At 37.8% G+C, this 15,870-nt stretch overlaps 1 protein-coding gene across 1 annotated transcript in view; it reads right to left on the reverse strand.

Annotated features, from left to right (window-relative positions):
- Window positions 1–15,870, reverse strand: part of LOC121421396 (low-density lipoprotein receptor-related protein 6-like) — a 71,056-nt gene that overhangs the window by 31,688 nt on the left and 23,498 nt on the right. The window contains exons 3-6 of the mRNA XM_041616096.1: window positions 8,199–8,400; window positions 7,325–7,523; window positions 6,410–6,541; window positions 522–722 (exon numbers count right to left, since the gene is read on the reverse strand). Coding sequence (XP_041472030.1) covers window positions 522–711 — 190 coding nt within the window. The 5' untranslated portion in view covers window positions 712–722; window positions 6,410–6,541; window positions 7,325–7,523; window positions 8,199–8,400. The remainder of the gene's footprint in view (window positions 1–521; window positions 723–6,409; window positions 6,542–7,324; window positions 7,524–8,198; window positions 8,401–15,870) is intronic.

Below are 15,870 nucleotides of genomic sequence, written 5' to 3' on the forward strand. Positions count from 1 at the left end.
TACATATATGCTCCCTGTATGGTAGGGGTGAAGGCAAAATTAGAAAGGAATATCATCGTGAAGAATTTTTGTAATATTCATGTAGGTTGATGGGCTGAAAGCTTTACTACGGAATGCTCTGAAAAGGAACTACAGTACAAAAATATCTTTAATCAAATTCAATGGAAAACAATAGTACCTACATGTTCATGCACAAATGATTCATATAATCGTAAACATACTCGTACTAAAAAAAACTGCAAAACAATACATACTTTATGTATTACTTATATAATGCAGGCTATAGACAAAACATAGAAGGAAATGAAGAGTAACATCAACCTTAATCAGGGGTAAAATTACTAAAAAATAACTTTCCAGGCTATTCTTCCGCTCAAAACCCCAAATTTGTTACATTTTATTACACTGCATTCTGGACCCAGCGCAAATTTCTTGGGCCCTTTAAAGCATTTCGGGGGTAAATTTAACCCTATATCATTTTCCAGGTTTTATGGATATTTACTAAGTATAAAAATACAAACCTGAACCATCAAGCTTCGCTCTTCTAATTGCTCTGATTGCATCGTCTGTCCAGTATAAATAACCATCAATGGGATCGTAGTCGATGGCGATGGCATGTTCGATGTCTTCGAGGGGGAGGATGATGTCGGTGTAGTCTGGTGTGTCGAGTGATATCCTCCTGATATCTTTACGACGAGCCAGAAGCAACATTTCCTGAGCACCTGTTATGATAAATGAGATATCAAATCAATTAGTTTTTCAGTTCAGTCCCACTATATGCAATTGGATGTCATGTTTACAAATCCTACCACTCCCATACCATGATATTGTTTTGTTGGCCCAAGATCTCAGTGGTGATCGACATGAAGATGCAACATTTCCTATAAAGCTCCAAGGATGCATGATTATCATCGCATCTCTGTTTTTCGTACAGTCCCATCTATGCAAGTGGGTGTCATGTTTAGTATTGTTTACAAGGCATACATCAGTCCCATTATGCTTTGCAAGTAAAGGTCAGTGTAGGTCAATTTGTACATTTAATGACAGGCCTGAGGCAACATTTCCTGGGCTCGAGGTGTGCATGAATCATATAGGAATTGTTTTAATACATGAAGTTCAGTCGCACATATATGTGACTCGATGTCATGTTTACATTAGTTAATAAAATTAACTCTCATATGTCCTAGTGCTGTGCATGTCTAATGCAATACAATTCATTCTTTGAAAATGACAGTCATTTGTTTCCAAACAAAATTCACCAAAAGAATGAATATCAAAACGTAGGATACAGTATAAAATCTACATCTACTTCATTTTTCTGAGATAAAAAAATCAAAAAGGCAACTAAGAAAGAAACACATCATACACCTTTCCATTTTACATCTATGCTCTTTTAAGCAGCTATCCTAAATAATGTTTTCCCTTTTCAGCAAACCGTTACATTACACACTACCAATGCAGTGAATACTGAAAAAAAAATCTGAGGTAAAAATATCACACCCTAACTGTTAACAGTCATAAAGAGTCAACACTATTAAAAGAGAAAGAAATTTCATTCATACAATGTACAATGTAATTGCAGTTCATACATACGTAGTAATATCCCTTTTTCACATATCACAAATTAATTGAATTTTGAAAACTGAATAAATCATATATTCAATCACAATCAATCTAGAATTTATTCAGTTTCTTCTGCATATAGTATAACCAACATTTATTGGGGACTACACAGATTTTTCATGAACATTAACCAGTTGTCAGATGTTAGCAGGGAGAATTTTCTACATCTCATCCAGCATTTCTCCCGAATATTGTTTGCATGACACGGGCAACAGAAGTCATAAAGAAAACAGCCATCACATGTACACAACAACACACAAACACACACACACCACGCATTTCTGTCTACTGTTATTATCCACCCCTGCACACACACACAGTAGCCCTATGCAGATGAGCGCACCCATACACACAGCCCCACTGAGTGCGTTTTCACAGGCTGATGCCCGGGTTGATGAATGGTAGTAGACAGAAGCTGGGGTGCCATCAATCAAACTCTTTCCTGACAATACACACAATAGAGCCAGGGATGACAATGGTTATAAACAGGGGACAATGGCTCCCAGGTCAAAGGTCAGGGTGGCAGAGTACACTGTGATAAAGAGTTAAATCTGTTGAGAGGTGGAAGAGGAATTTTTGGAGAGGTATTGAGCGACTGACGAAAGGAGCAAAAAATTGGGTCTCGTAGCAATTTCTGGTGCAGATTTTTTTATTTGCAGAAATGAACCTGTGCTGTGGTATAGGCATATACATGTATGTAAAAATACCAACCCTGCGAACAATATCATATTTTAATAGCTTTTGTGAGAAAAACAGAAATTAAGGCCTGGTCACACCGCCCGAGCATTGTTGGAGCGGTCGTGGAGCGGAAGGGAAAGAGAGTCAAATTTCGCTCACAATCGAAATAAAAAATGGTGAATGGTAGCGAGCGGTGATGATTTTTCTCTCCGCTTCACGACCGCTCCAACAATGCTCAGGCGGTGTGACCAGGCCTTTAAACCTATGGTCGATAGTTTGTTTGTTTATGGTTGGCCATGTTCAGCCATGTTCATCCTCTGTCCATAATAACGATGACCTTATGTAACATGTCCCATTGTGTTTCACAAAGAGTTATGAACGATTTAGTCTTGTGCCTGAACGCCAACGTGAACATGTGGTAATTCAACACGTTATCTGATGGATACTTCGTAGAGGGCGCCCCATACATATCATTTGACCAATGCGGTGATGAGTTATATACCACACGCAAATGAAGTTTAAGGGTAGTTCTAAGTCACATTTAAATCTTTGTGAAACATCCCCCCCCTCCCCCTGATGTGTTTAATTTCCTCTGCTTTGAAGTGGTGGCAGCGGTGGGATAGTAAAAAAAATTCTAGTACCCTTTTTACACAGGATTTTCTTAACCCCGGACTATCGCTAACCCCGTACTATCCTTAACCCCGTACTATTTTTTTTCCTTTTCACACATGCCAAATTGTTATTGCTAACCCCGGATAAGGAATGCTTGCTTTTTACACACGAAACTCGCTAACCCCGGACTAGTGATTTTGTCGATCATTCGTAGTACAAGTACTTCACTCGTACACTTTTTACACACGCGAAAATTTCCTTAACCCCGTACTATAGGTGGGGCTAAATTGCTATTTAGCCCCACCTATAGTACGGGGTTAAGCTTAGCCCACTTTCGTTTTACACTAGCGATCTTAACCCCGTACTATCGCTCTTAGCACCGCAATTGCTGGGATAACCCTGCTTTTTTGCAGGGCCAAATAATCCCGTACTATAGGTGGGGTTAGCCCACTTTGCAAAAATGCTGTGTGAAAAGAAAGTGGGCTAAGCTTAACCCCGTACTATAGGTGGGGCTAAATGGCAATTTAGCCCCACCTATAGTACGTGGTTAAGGAAATTTTAGCCTGTCTAAAAAGGGTATAGGAGTATGAAGGGTATTGAAAGGACATCTTTTTCATCGAAAAATACAGTATTCCCTCTACAAATTAGATCCAAACATAATACTAAATTGCTTGTACAAGTGCATACGGATGCATGATCTTTGTCTTAAATATTCCAATTGTGAATATCTTTCATACTACTGTATAGCTATTTTATAGGCCTATATGTTCACAAACTTCAACCATGTTGTAAAAAGATGGAGTGATATATGAAAGAAAGAAAGAAAGAGAAGGAATTAGATAAATTTTCATGAAGAAAGCATAGGGATACGTGAAAAGTGAGGGACAATCTGACCAGAAAAACAAGAAAGAAAGAGAAAGAGAAAGAGGGGGAGAGAGAGAAAGAGAATTAACGAAATGACATACTGTCATACATGAATAAAGAATAAAGCAGTATGAAAAGCACACCTGCACATAAGATGCAAAGCTTAATGGATACAAATGTCTTTTCATTTACTTTTCTACTTGATTTATGACGCCATCCATCAATATTAAGGCCTGCCTAAAAGCACGTTCACACCATTAAAGATAAAAGTCAATTCAATGTACATCCCAACGTCTCATTACATGCTTCATTTTGTAACTGTAAGCGATTCATACATGTAAATCAACATTGAAGTAATTACATTTTTTAATGAAATGATGTACTTTGCGAGGAGTGAACTTGTAATTGTTATCACATGAAATTGGCATAGCCCCAAATTAAAGGGGAATTACATCAAAGTTAAAACAGATGCTTAGCACAGCAGCAGGATAAATGGGGAAAGATAATTAAAAAGGTTTAGGCCAATTTTTAAACAAATCTTAGGATGTTTGGAATAACAGACGATAACAAAGCTGTGAAAATGAGTCTAAGCCATCTTTGTTAAATCATTCTTAAATTGAAACTTCAATTTTCTCTTTCCATGTGATTATTTCCCGATCAGCATAACCACACCTGGGGCCCGTTTCATAAAAGACTTGCAACTGTTGTAAGTTTGCCATTATGGCAACTACCATGGAAAACTTGATTCTGATTGGCTACTGAGCCCTGTTACCATGGTAGTTGCCATTATGGCAAACTTACAACAGTTGCAAGTCCTTTATGCAACAGGCCCCAGAACTATTTCTCTGATTTAGCTCTAGGACAAAGCTCATTCCATATTTTAGGAAAGAAGACATTGGCATTCTGAATAATAATATTGCATATTTTACCAATATCTATTTTTCTTTCATCTAATAACTGATGCCAGCAAGAGATGAAGGTCTGTGTTATGGGCATATCAATGTAATGATAACTACTGAATGAAAAATTATATTTCAAAATATGAACGGTGTGGTATATTTGGTATTGCCTATTGGGCTTCCATGATGCTAGCTTTAGAGGACCAGTCTGCTCACTTAGCCTTCTTTTGAAATATTTTTGTGGAAGTAACATAAATAATGTGAAACAAAGTTTTTACTTTGAAGGGAAATTGGCTATATTACTTGAAACAGAGAGAAATCAACAGATTTAAGCAGTGTTCAACCCTCTACATACTAGAATACTGTCAAAAGTTGAGTGTATGTAAAAAGTTGAAATATAGGTCACAATGAGGTCTGAGAGAGTAGGCTAGCAGGAGTGTAGGGCTCTAGAGAGAGGTTATGGTTGAGAGCAGAGGTCAAGGGTTAAATCCACATTGGGCCTCCTGTCTGCACACTGGGGTTTAGGTCATCACTCAGCTACTGGTGCTGTGACCTTTGACCTTGGACTGCCGACATTGACAAATCACATTGCTGTTGTTTAGTAGTAGGCGCTGGCTGGGTGTAATGATTTGGGGCAGGATTTCTTTATAACGAGGTCATCATACAGGTGTATTATTTGGTTCATAAAATGTGGGGATCAAGGACGGTTTCCCTTGCAACTTTTCAAAGAATTCATATCAATACCAACAAGATAAAATCTCTGCTGCAACTGGTGCACAGGAAGAAAGCATGTTGTAACATTAATTACACCAATGGCAGACAATTCCAACATATTATACGAAAAGACAAATGCTGTGTTGTAAACATGCAAGATAATGTTTGGTTCTATAAAGCCTAGCCCTACAGGTAGAATTCCTGAAGTTGTGTTAGTATTGTACACATGATTTCCAAAATTTTCTTTTTGTGGACCTTTTCCTTGGAATGATTTTTAAAGAGATTTCACTGTTTCCTGTTTTTCTGGAATGTTTTTTTTTTAATTCATTAGGGCTACATAAAGTATTTCACCACTGAAATACAAGTAGGGGTCTGTATATACATAGTCTTGAAGTCAAGGTATCATACAAACAGAATGAGTGTTCTGATATTTATTTTAAAGAGAAATTCCAGTAGTTGCAGTAAACGCTGATTTCATGAGAAAGTCTGTAAAACCAGGCTTAATTGTCAGAATATCGAGGATCTAGATCTGGTACAGTTACATAAACTGAACTTTGTGAAATCTTGAAATCTACGCTGAAAAACGTTCACATTGAAGATCACCAACACAGATAGGCACACGTGGGACAGTGTATTATTATTGCAGGAATAAAGACCCGACGGAAGTGACCGAATCCGCGCTTATTTTGCTTATTTCTCAGCAATTACACAATTTCTCCCAGAATCCTTTGGCACATATTTTTTATTCATACAAACAGACACTTGGGTGGTCATTATATTAGATTCTGTAAAAAGTCATTTTGAGATCGTTACCAAAACTGGAATTTATCTTTAAAGTCATTGGCATCACTTATCATTGGTATGATAAATCATCATCGTCAGCAGAAGCAGTGCCATTATCCTAGTCATCATCATCATCATTACTGATCACTGATCTTCACAGACAACATCATCATCATCATCATTATATTTTCCTGCTGCTGCATAGTCACGGATTATTTTTTTAATCTGTGTCTTACCATTTGCACAGTTGAAACCATCCTCCAAGAGTTTGACCCCGGTAGGACAGGCGCAGGAGTATCCCCTTTCAGATGGAGAGAGCAGACACAGGTGCGAACAACCCCCATTGTCCTCTTCACATGGATTTGAAACTGCATTGGAAAGACAAATACAACAATAAATTCATGTTCCCATCCATATTATCATGACCATAATTATCAACTACTCTACTTCCTTAGACATTTTTAAAAGTTGCAATGGAGACATATTCTACAGCATAGAAGTCTATTGAAAATGCCTGTCAAATCACGATGAACAGCTGAGAGGCCTTTGTCAAAATTTGGTGGATGAAGACAGCTAATCATCGTAAAATTCTGAGCTGACAAAAAACTGCAAATAAATAATGTGTCCAGAGACGTGGACGACACTCCTGTTTATAGTCATTGAGATTCAACAAAGACTGCTTTGTCATGAAGAGCTTTTGACAATAGGTTCTCTACATTTCAGAAAGCATTGGTGTAATGGTTGCAAATACTCCCTACTATTATCATTAGCAGCATTAACATTGTATTTTTTCCATTAATCATCTGCTATCACCATCATCATCCTCATAATCACCATCATCAACATCATCATCATCGTTAATATGATCATCACCACCACCATCATCATCACCACCACCACCACCACCATCATCGTCATCACCACCACTGTCACCACCACTATTATCACCAACATCACCAACATCCTAACTATCACCACCATCATCACCATCATTATCACCACCACTATCACCATGTTTACCCTCAACCCCAAGACTGCCACCATCATCAAAATCATCACCTTCAACACCAATACCACCACCATCATCACCACCACCACCATCACCATCCCCACCACCAACATAACCATCACCATCATTCATGACTACTTACAATTGGAAGGTTGTCTCTCCCCACTCTACACATGGATGTCCATCGGCGATATGTCGGTATGGATGACCCATCGCTCCAGACCGGTGGTTTTATTGCAAGCGTGTATTGATTGAGTCTCCCAGTCTGTCCAGTACAACCACTCATCCTGAACGGTCAGAGCAAACGGGTGTTCCAGCTCCCCCTTCCCCTCTAAAATAATCTGCAAAAAAAGGTATCAAAAATTCAAGAATAAGCCCGCATAAACGTTAAATTATGAAGGGTGATTTCAGATTTCATATCAACAACTTATGTTGGTGTTTGGTAGAATTTCTGCTTCTTCTACAGCACCAAACTTTTAGTACATGAAGCTGGTGTTCGATACATTTGGGTGATTTCAAATTGAAGTTCCATGTAGAAAGTCAGTGCTGGTGTTGGGCTGAATGTTTAAACCTTCTACAGCACCAAATTTGTAAAGCTGGTGCTAGATACAGTAGGTGACTTCAAATTCAGTGCAAGTATTACCAAAGATAATTATAACATCATATTTTACCCATGGTAGCCACAGTTCAGTTCCGAAAACTGTTCTCCCAGTGGGCCCTGATTAACGTGATTATGTTGGACCATGGAGTTACTAGCTCAACACTATGGTTGGACCTATCGGTAATTAGACCAAAGTGATAGTAAACCAAGGGAGTTATATAGCCATAATGGTGGCAGGCAATCTGAGAATTAGAAAATCTACTAGAAGATATGAGCATAAACCCGACATAGTACAAATCGTAAATTTACAGAATAAACCAGACTGTCATTTTGATAATTTCCTTTATTCAAACTTTTAATGGAACACTTTTTCTTTCCAAATTCTAGTCAAATATGCAAATTTAATAGTACTTACCTCTTGATTTAAACCATGCATATCGCTGCTTTTGATAAAACTCTCCTTTGCATCCACCCAGTAAAGACGTTGGCTAGGGTAGTCGATGGTCAGCCCATTGGGCCAATAAATACCATCGGTCACTATAGCCACCCGGTCACTGCCGTCCATGCCCGCCCTCTCAATTTTTGGAATTTCCCCCCAGTCAGTCCAGTACATGTACCTGTTAACGAAATAAAGCAATGGTAGTAGACATCAATAAACAGAATAACTGAAATATCTTAAAGGCAGCAGAGATCTCAATCATTTTCCATGTCCTTTGGCAAGGCATCAATCGTCACTTTGCTGCTCGCTACCCAGGTGTAAAATGGGCACCAAGTATGATGTGAAAGGCGATGGGGTACATGTATGCATAGCAATTGAGTTTTAAAAAACTTGTCGGAATGCTCCCCAGTGAGTAGAGAAAGTGCAAAACTTGTGTGTGGGCATGCCATTATCTAATGACTGGGGCGATAATAATCTGTAAAGCACTTAGAGATGCTTTTACAATGTACATGTACATGCTATTCAAAAGCGGAATATCGTTTTTATCAATGTGATGACATATTGCATACAATTGCAACTCCCTGGTTGCAGGCTTCCAATATCTAAATCACATTAATGTAACAATGCTGACCTACATCAATATACTCAGGTCATAGTGTATGTTGTTCATCTAGGCAAGTTAGAAACACACCAATCAAAATTACAGAAGATTCCATGGGAATGGAATTAGAATTATGAGGCAATTTTGTGCTGTAATTTATGTTTAAAATAAATGCACATCTTGCATTGATTAATTTGTCTTTTGCAAGAAGGCAGAACTTGACCCTTTACATTGAAAATGAAAAGTATTCTACATGTAGAGCTTGGGATCTAATCATGGAACAAAAAAGCAAGTGACTTTCACTGACTGTTATAAGCTATTGAAATCCTTTTATCTGATTGGCTCAGAATAGTGAAAATCACCAACTATTTGCTTCATGCAACACACCCCTGGATGGAGAGCGTTTCACAAGACAAATAGTGAGGTTTGTTATAAGCTACTGAAATTCTTGTTTATGATGGGCTCAGAATGGAAAATAGTCGGTGAAAATCACCAACTATTTGCTTCGTGCATGGATGGGGAGCATTTCATGAGAAAAACAGTAAGGTTTGTTATAAGCTACAGAAATCCTTGCATCTGATTGGCTCAGAATGGATACGTCAATGAAAGTCACTGGCCATTCGTCTCTCGTGAAAGACACCCCGGCTGTGCAAATGTTTTCTAGCACCACATTCTACCTGGCTCAGACATGAATGTGAGTCATGTTGTTAGCATTTGTCTGCCGGCAGGGTACCCTCTCGGGGAGCTGTCAATCTCACTTGTCAATCAAAGTCAGGTACCAGGCTTGGCATGTACGCTTCTTACACCTCGGAATGTATTCAGGGTGTATGTAGACACAGGGTGTAGCAAGGGGTGCCTGAGGGGTAAGGGGGGGGGACTTTGTCACAGTACAGATGTCACAGTTACAAAACCAACTGAGACCAACCAAACCTTGACATAATTATGTACCACACGGGTCATGTAGTTCCTTCTCTGATTAAAGGACAAGTTCATCCCTGGAACAAAAAAATGATATGAATAAATAAAGAAAAATCCAAAAAGCATTACACTGAAAATTTTATCAAAATCGGTTGTAAAATACGAAAATTATGATATTTTAAAATTTTGCTTAAATTTGAGTTGTGCATATCACTATTTTGTGAAAAATAAGCAAAACTTTAAAATGTCTGCACTTTCCTATTTCACATCTAATTTTGATGAAGTTTTCAGCATTTCGTTAGTTTGATTTTTCTATATTTTAATATTCAAATCAACGTTTTTGTGGGGTGGACTTGACCTTTAAATCTTAAGCTTACACAGGGCCGAGTTGCTCAGTCAGAGAAAATGGAAGTTTTCATTTCATACAAAAATATACATGTACATGTACTATTGTAGGCCTATTTGAAGCATCCCTTCTCTCAAAAGCTTAAATGTACAGGACGACAAATATTATTGAGGAGAGGGGGGCTTCCTAGTCTGCAGGCACAGACCGTAATTGAAACATTGATCACTATTACCATGGTCACATTTGCTCTACGTTGAATCGAAAATAGCCGTTTCAACATTTTTCATACCAACTACATATAGGTGGTTTGAATTAAAATTAATAAAACGGCTGTTTTCGACTCGCCGTACGGCTGCCATAGAGCAAATGTGACAAAGGTAAAATTGTGTCTCCACGCAAAGACTAGCACATGCAGAATTTGCTGTTGATTAGGTTGCACATTCAGACCCTTAACTCGAGTGAAGCGTTTGCCAAGCAGACTAGGGGCTTCCGTTTGATATTGAATTTGGGGCAGTGCCCCATCCCCACCGCCCCTCTAATGAGCGTCTCAAAAGAATTTCCAGTTTCTGTTTATCCATGTCAATCAAAGTAAGCTCTAGCCAAGACTGTAGACATATCAGTGGAATTCAATGAGACAACATTCTATAAGTGTGATTTTTATTTGCATGTTCATACTGTGGATGTGTTCATACTGTACTTCACACACAATAGGTGGTTTCAAACCGCCTCGATCACAAGAATCCCCATTAAATTACGAGAACTTTTTTAGGCTAAAAAATACCCATTAATTATTCCTGCATTCACACCGCCCCGAAACATACCCTTCAGGATAAGTTCCCGAAGTTACGAGCATGCGCAGTATGGTCTGATAAGCAGGCAAGGCGCGAGATTCAAAATCACTAGCCCAGCAGCCACCCACGCCACCGCGCCCAACGACACGCTGGGCTAAAAGTTCCCGTAATTTGCTTTCACATCGCCAAAATACCTGCGACCTTGGAAAAATCCCCGCGAAAGTTCTCGTAATTTCGCCAAGTACCTACTATTTAGCGGGTATTTTCTTTCGGGGAGATTACGCGTAGTTTGCTTTCACATTACCAAAATACCTGGTATTTTCTGATCGGGGTAAATTTCCCGATCAGAGAATACCTGGAACTGGCGAACTTTGAGGCGGTCTGAAACCACCTAATATTAACCTCTACAGAGGTTTAAGTTGGTCTAATGTTCAGTATTGTGAACGAACTATTTAGGAATAAGCCTATATACATATTTTATACTAGTAGTAAGTGATGTTTCTGTTTGTAAGTTTTGGAGTCACATACATCACTTTGGATTTTTTTATTCTTGAATATATCTTTTTGATCCAAAGTGCTAACCCTTTTATTTCTCGTTTCTTTAAAATGCAAGAAAGCTGTGTAATGTGTACAGCTGCTATTTATTGTCATCATTATTCATTTATTTGTATACTGCACTTTTCCCCCAAATGGCCCAAAACGCTTACAAAAAGAAAATATGTCAAACAGTCAAAGTATAAAATGAAACTTGCAAACCTAAAACTCTGGATTGGAAAAGAAATGTTGAAGTCCCTTTTTAAATAAAGAGACAAATGTTGATTGCTTGAGTAAAAGAGGTTATTTGGAAGTAGTTACAGCATAAGTCCTATCCCAAGCCTGAATAAATCAAGTCTCTACCTAAACATTGTATTTAAGACAAATGTCAGTGTTTTTCTGCTTGATAAGCTGCAGAGGCTGGCTGATCTTTTTTTTTCTTCTTCAAAATGTATGTTGTTTTTGTTATTGGGCAATTCCACAAATTAATCAACCTTTTTGTACATCCGACCCCCATTTTTCTCTAGTTTTACTTCACTTCATAAACTGACAAAGTCATGGTCATTTGAGAGCATTACAGACTGTCAAAAGAACAAGAAATCAGAGACAGAAAATTTCATGAAGGTCCCACATTTAGGGGTCGGACGTACATATTTTATGGAATTGCCCTAATATTATTACTGCTGTTATTACCTTGTTTCCCCCATTAATTATACAAATTTTATGTACAGTGTAAATATTGTGATGTTTGAGATTGTAAAAACCAATCAATCTCATTTAAAAAAACATTTACATGTTTCTTATGTAGGTTTGCATGTAGCCCTACAAATAGGCTAGAAACATGTGGATGAAGAAACAACATTCAACCACAAAAAAATGCAAAAGTCATACACAATGACAACATCATACTTAATTCTGTCGCCAGCTAAATCATAACGATAACGATGATCCATTCAATCCAAACCTGCATGCCAGAATTAAACAAACACGCGGGACGGATTTAATCCGATTAGAAATGTTATTAGTTGGCATAGGGGGAGGGGATGGAGGCGAATCGGTGGCAAAAAGGCTGGATACATCGCAAGCACAAATACTCTTTTACTCACGCCTGATCAAACTTGATTTTTTTTTTCTATTTCGTCAAGGTTGCACAATGCAATGTAGAGTTTGTACAGCCCCCCTATTGAGTAGGTACTCGCTCATACATGTATGTTTTGACAAATCCATTTCTCTCTATTCCATTCATGTTTATTTTGATGTTCCATATTGTGTTGACACTCTTGGAGTCATCATCGGGTTCAATTTTTTTGCTTTAGTGGAGCAGTTACATTAATGGAATATGATTAGAGAGATTTTAAAAAATGTAATAAAACAATTGATATTATTATTATATGATGCCGTTCTTGAATAAAAGCTGTTTACTTGAGCTAATCATTACCCACTATAAATTGGCAATGCAATGGGATCATGGAACAAAAAAAAACCAATATTTATACAAATTGGCAACTTTTCAGTATGGCAACTTTTCAGTAAATTCATTCTTTCGTCATTTCATTTGACTGTATATCCATATTCTATTTTTTCAGTATGAAACATGAATAGAAATTAAAGACTGTTGCCAATTTGAGGAGAAAAATAATATTAATTTTGACAATATGAGAGCTGTGTACTTCTATGGTTTTGAAGCCGTAGGCTCAGAAGCAGTAGTAAATTTATACCCTCTGACGGGAGGAGTAGGATCATCAAATTAAATTTGATGTCCAAATAAATCAGGCAACTTTCACCAGGGTGACCTTGGTCAAATCGTTCGGAGCAGCATTTCACAAAAGGTTTACGCTGTAGTCAGTGATTTTCACTCACAAAGTTTCCCTTTACAGCCAATCAGAATTAAACAATGAATTCTGTGGATTCAACGTTCTCGCTACCACGCGTCACGGTTGTCGGGCGCCGACAACCCTGAAAATTTTCAGGGGAAATCCGACAACCGTGAACTTCCCCGACAACCGTGGCCGACAACTGTAAAACAGGCCTAGATCTACAAAAAAAACTGAATGTATTTAATAACAAAATCTGCTTTTCAGATCCTAAAATAAACTTGACGATTATTTCGTCCTAGATTTCTTCCCGGGATTTCTTTGACTCACTCACTACGCTATACGATACGACCTCGACTCGAGGCCCAATCTCTTTTGTGGGAAGCGCGAAGATGTTTACCTCGCATTTGCGTATCGCATTGCTCACATTATTTACCGGTACGTCTTTAAAATGGTAGTAAATACGCTCAAAAATAAAGTGAGTTGAGAGGGGTACCGTAGGTTACTGGGTTGGGCAATGTAATTATCAGATTATTAGGAATTTCATTTGATATTATCCGCGGATGTATTCACTTATTTTGTCAAAAATAAAGTGTCAAAAATAATATCAAAATTCGATCGGATTTTAATTTCATCTCGTCCCAGCCTTTGCTACATCGGGGCTACATCGACTACGGTACATGAATTCATTGAATGCTTTTCTGATGACACTCCCTAGATCGAGCGAATTGAGAGAATTATTCAAAGATCACGTTGATAATGACAAAGCCAAAGGAATGGATTGACATAATGTCCAACTCATTTACTTACAGCATAATGATTTATTCACATTTATATTCCGATTTTACTCCATAATTTCCAAAGTCTTGATCTCTACATCGATTTTTTTCAAAGTGTTGATTAATTTCGCGACGGTGTGTACCAAGTTCTGTATCACTGCACTAGCGCTCGCAACGACCACATTCAGGAAAAAAAATCGCACATGGCATCAAAATCCTTGATCTGGGGATCCGAGTCTTCCAGAATTAGATGGGATCCAAAACTAATTCAGTTTGAATGTTTTTTTTTTCAGATATTCATTGAATCTGTTACAATTTTCATAAGTAATGTTCTTTATTAATATCATTCACATCATTACAACTCATCTTTTTAATGTGACTTACACGTACATACAGTGTATTTTCATTTGTATTGTTCTTTATTGCTCATGGCCTGCCAATTGAATAATGAGCGCACCTGTCACGGTCCTGAGAAATGTTTTTAATCATCACAGTGAATGCTTTATGAATTTTGCTTAACAACTACGTTTTAAAATAAAATATTATTTGAAATTGATTTGTGTGAAGGAGAAAGAAAAAAATAAAGGAGGGGGGGGGTGGTCGTGGGCAAATGATGGGATGTTTGTGACTTTATGGAGGAGGGGATTGGCGAAAAGAAGTCAATGTTCGGAGCGAATGAAATTAATATTCATTTATGGATGTGTCTACTGTGATTGATCATTGTGGCTGCATAATCTTTATGGCGATTGAAAAATCCACCTTGGGTCGGGAGGGGTACGTGATTCAATAGATTTCGATAGAAATACACAGGGGGATTGACAATTCATTCACGAATTGTGTGAACGTTTTAGAGGATATGTATTTCGTTGTTTACGCCCACAATGAGTTGCTGGTATAATTTGAATATCGTTGGATGAATTTTTCAATTTCACTGATGTTATATTTTCTATCGGAATTGTGCTTTTATACAGTTAGCTTTACAACGTCGTTAGCCTGATTACTGCGAGTGGATGATATTCATGAAATGAGTTAACGAGACGCGCCAAAGCCGATGGCACGTGATCTGATTAGTATTCATTATCTTGGGCTTGAGCCAATCATTGTGCTTGAACGGACTTTCCCGATTTCCCACCCTGGAATGTGTGCCACGTGTGTGACCTTTTAACCTGTTGTTTGAGTGCGAATCAGCTGATTTCGTGACCTCAAATATTCTTCATGTTGTTTACGCTGGATGAGTGCTATACTACGATTAAGAAAATATTTTTACTTTTAATAAACTGTTAAAACGTGAATTTTTGAGAATTTAAAACTACTCACCTAAAGTGATATTTTGATGCAATTTATTGAATCACGTACTTCGATCTTCCCACTCATCATGCAAGAAAATATTTTTTAAATTTAAATGTAAAGAAAGATTATTCAGCCATCATCATCAGTAGAATTCAGTAGAATTCTAAAAAATATATTCGCTTCGAATATTGACTTCTTCACCAATCCCCCACACACGATCTCCATATCCCCTTGTCATTGTCCACGCCACGACCCCTCCCCTATCGCTCTTTCCCGTCTACAACCCCCCCCCCTCCCCTCTTCCTCTCTCTTTTTTATTTGTACGCTGTATTTGTAGGCCTACATAGTGTATTACCTAAAAATATTTTTCCTATCAATTAACCTATACTTTCAAAACATTATAAATCGCAATTAATAACAAAATCGTAATATTAAAGTTTTATGAATGACTAAAATAATTCTCACGCTCGTGATGAGCACATTCATTATTTTATAGGTGAGTAACGAACAAACGCAGCAATAATTGACAGTGATAAAAGAATCTTGATAACAGAGTATAAGTGTAAACATCATCA

This window comes from Lytechinus variegatus, chromosome 9 (genome assembly GCF_018143015.1).
Source record: "Lytechinus variegatus isolate NC3 chromosome 9, Lvar_3.0, whole genome shotgun sequence".
NCBI classification, from domain to species: domain Eukaryota; kingdom Metazoa; phylum Echinodermata; class Echinoidea; order Temnopleuroida; family Toxopneustidae; genus Lytechinus; species Lytechinus variegatus.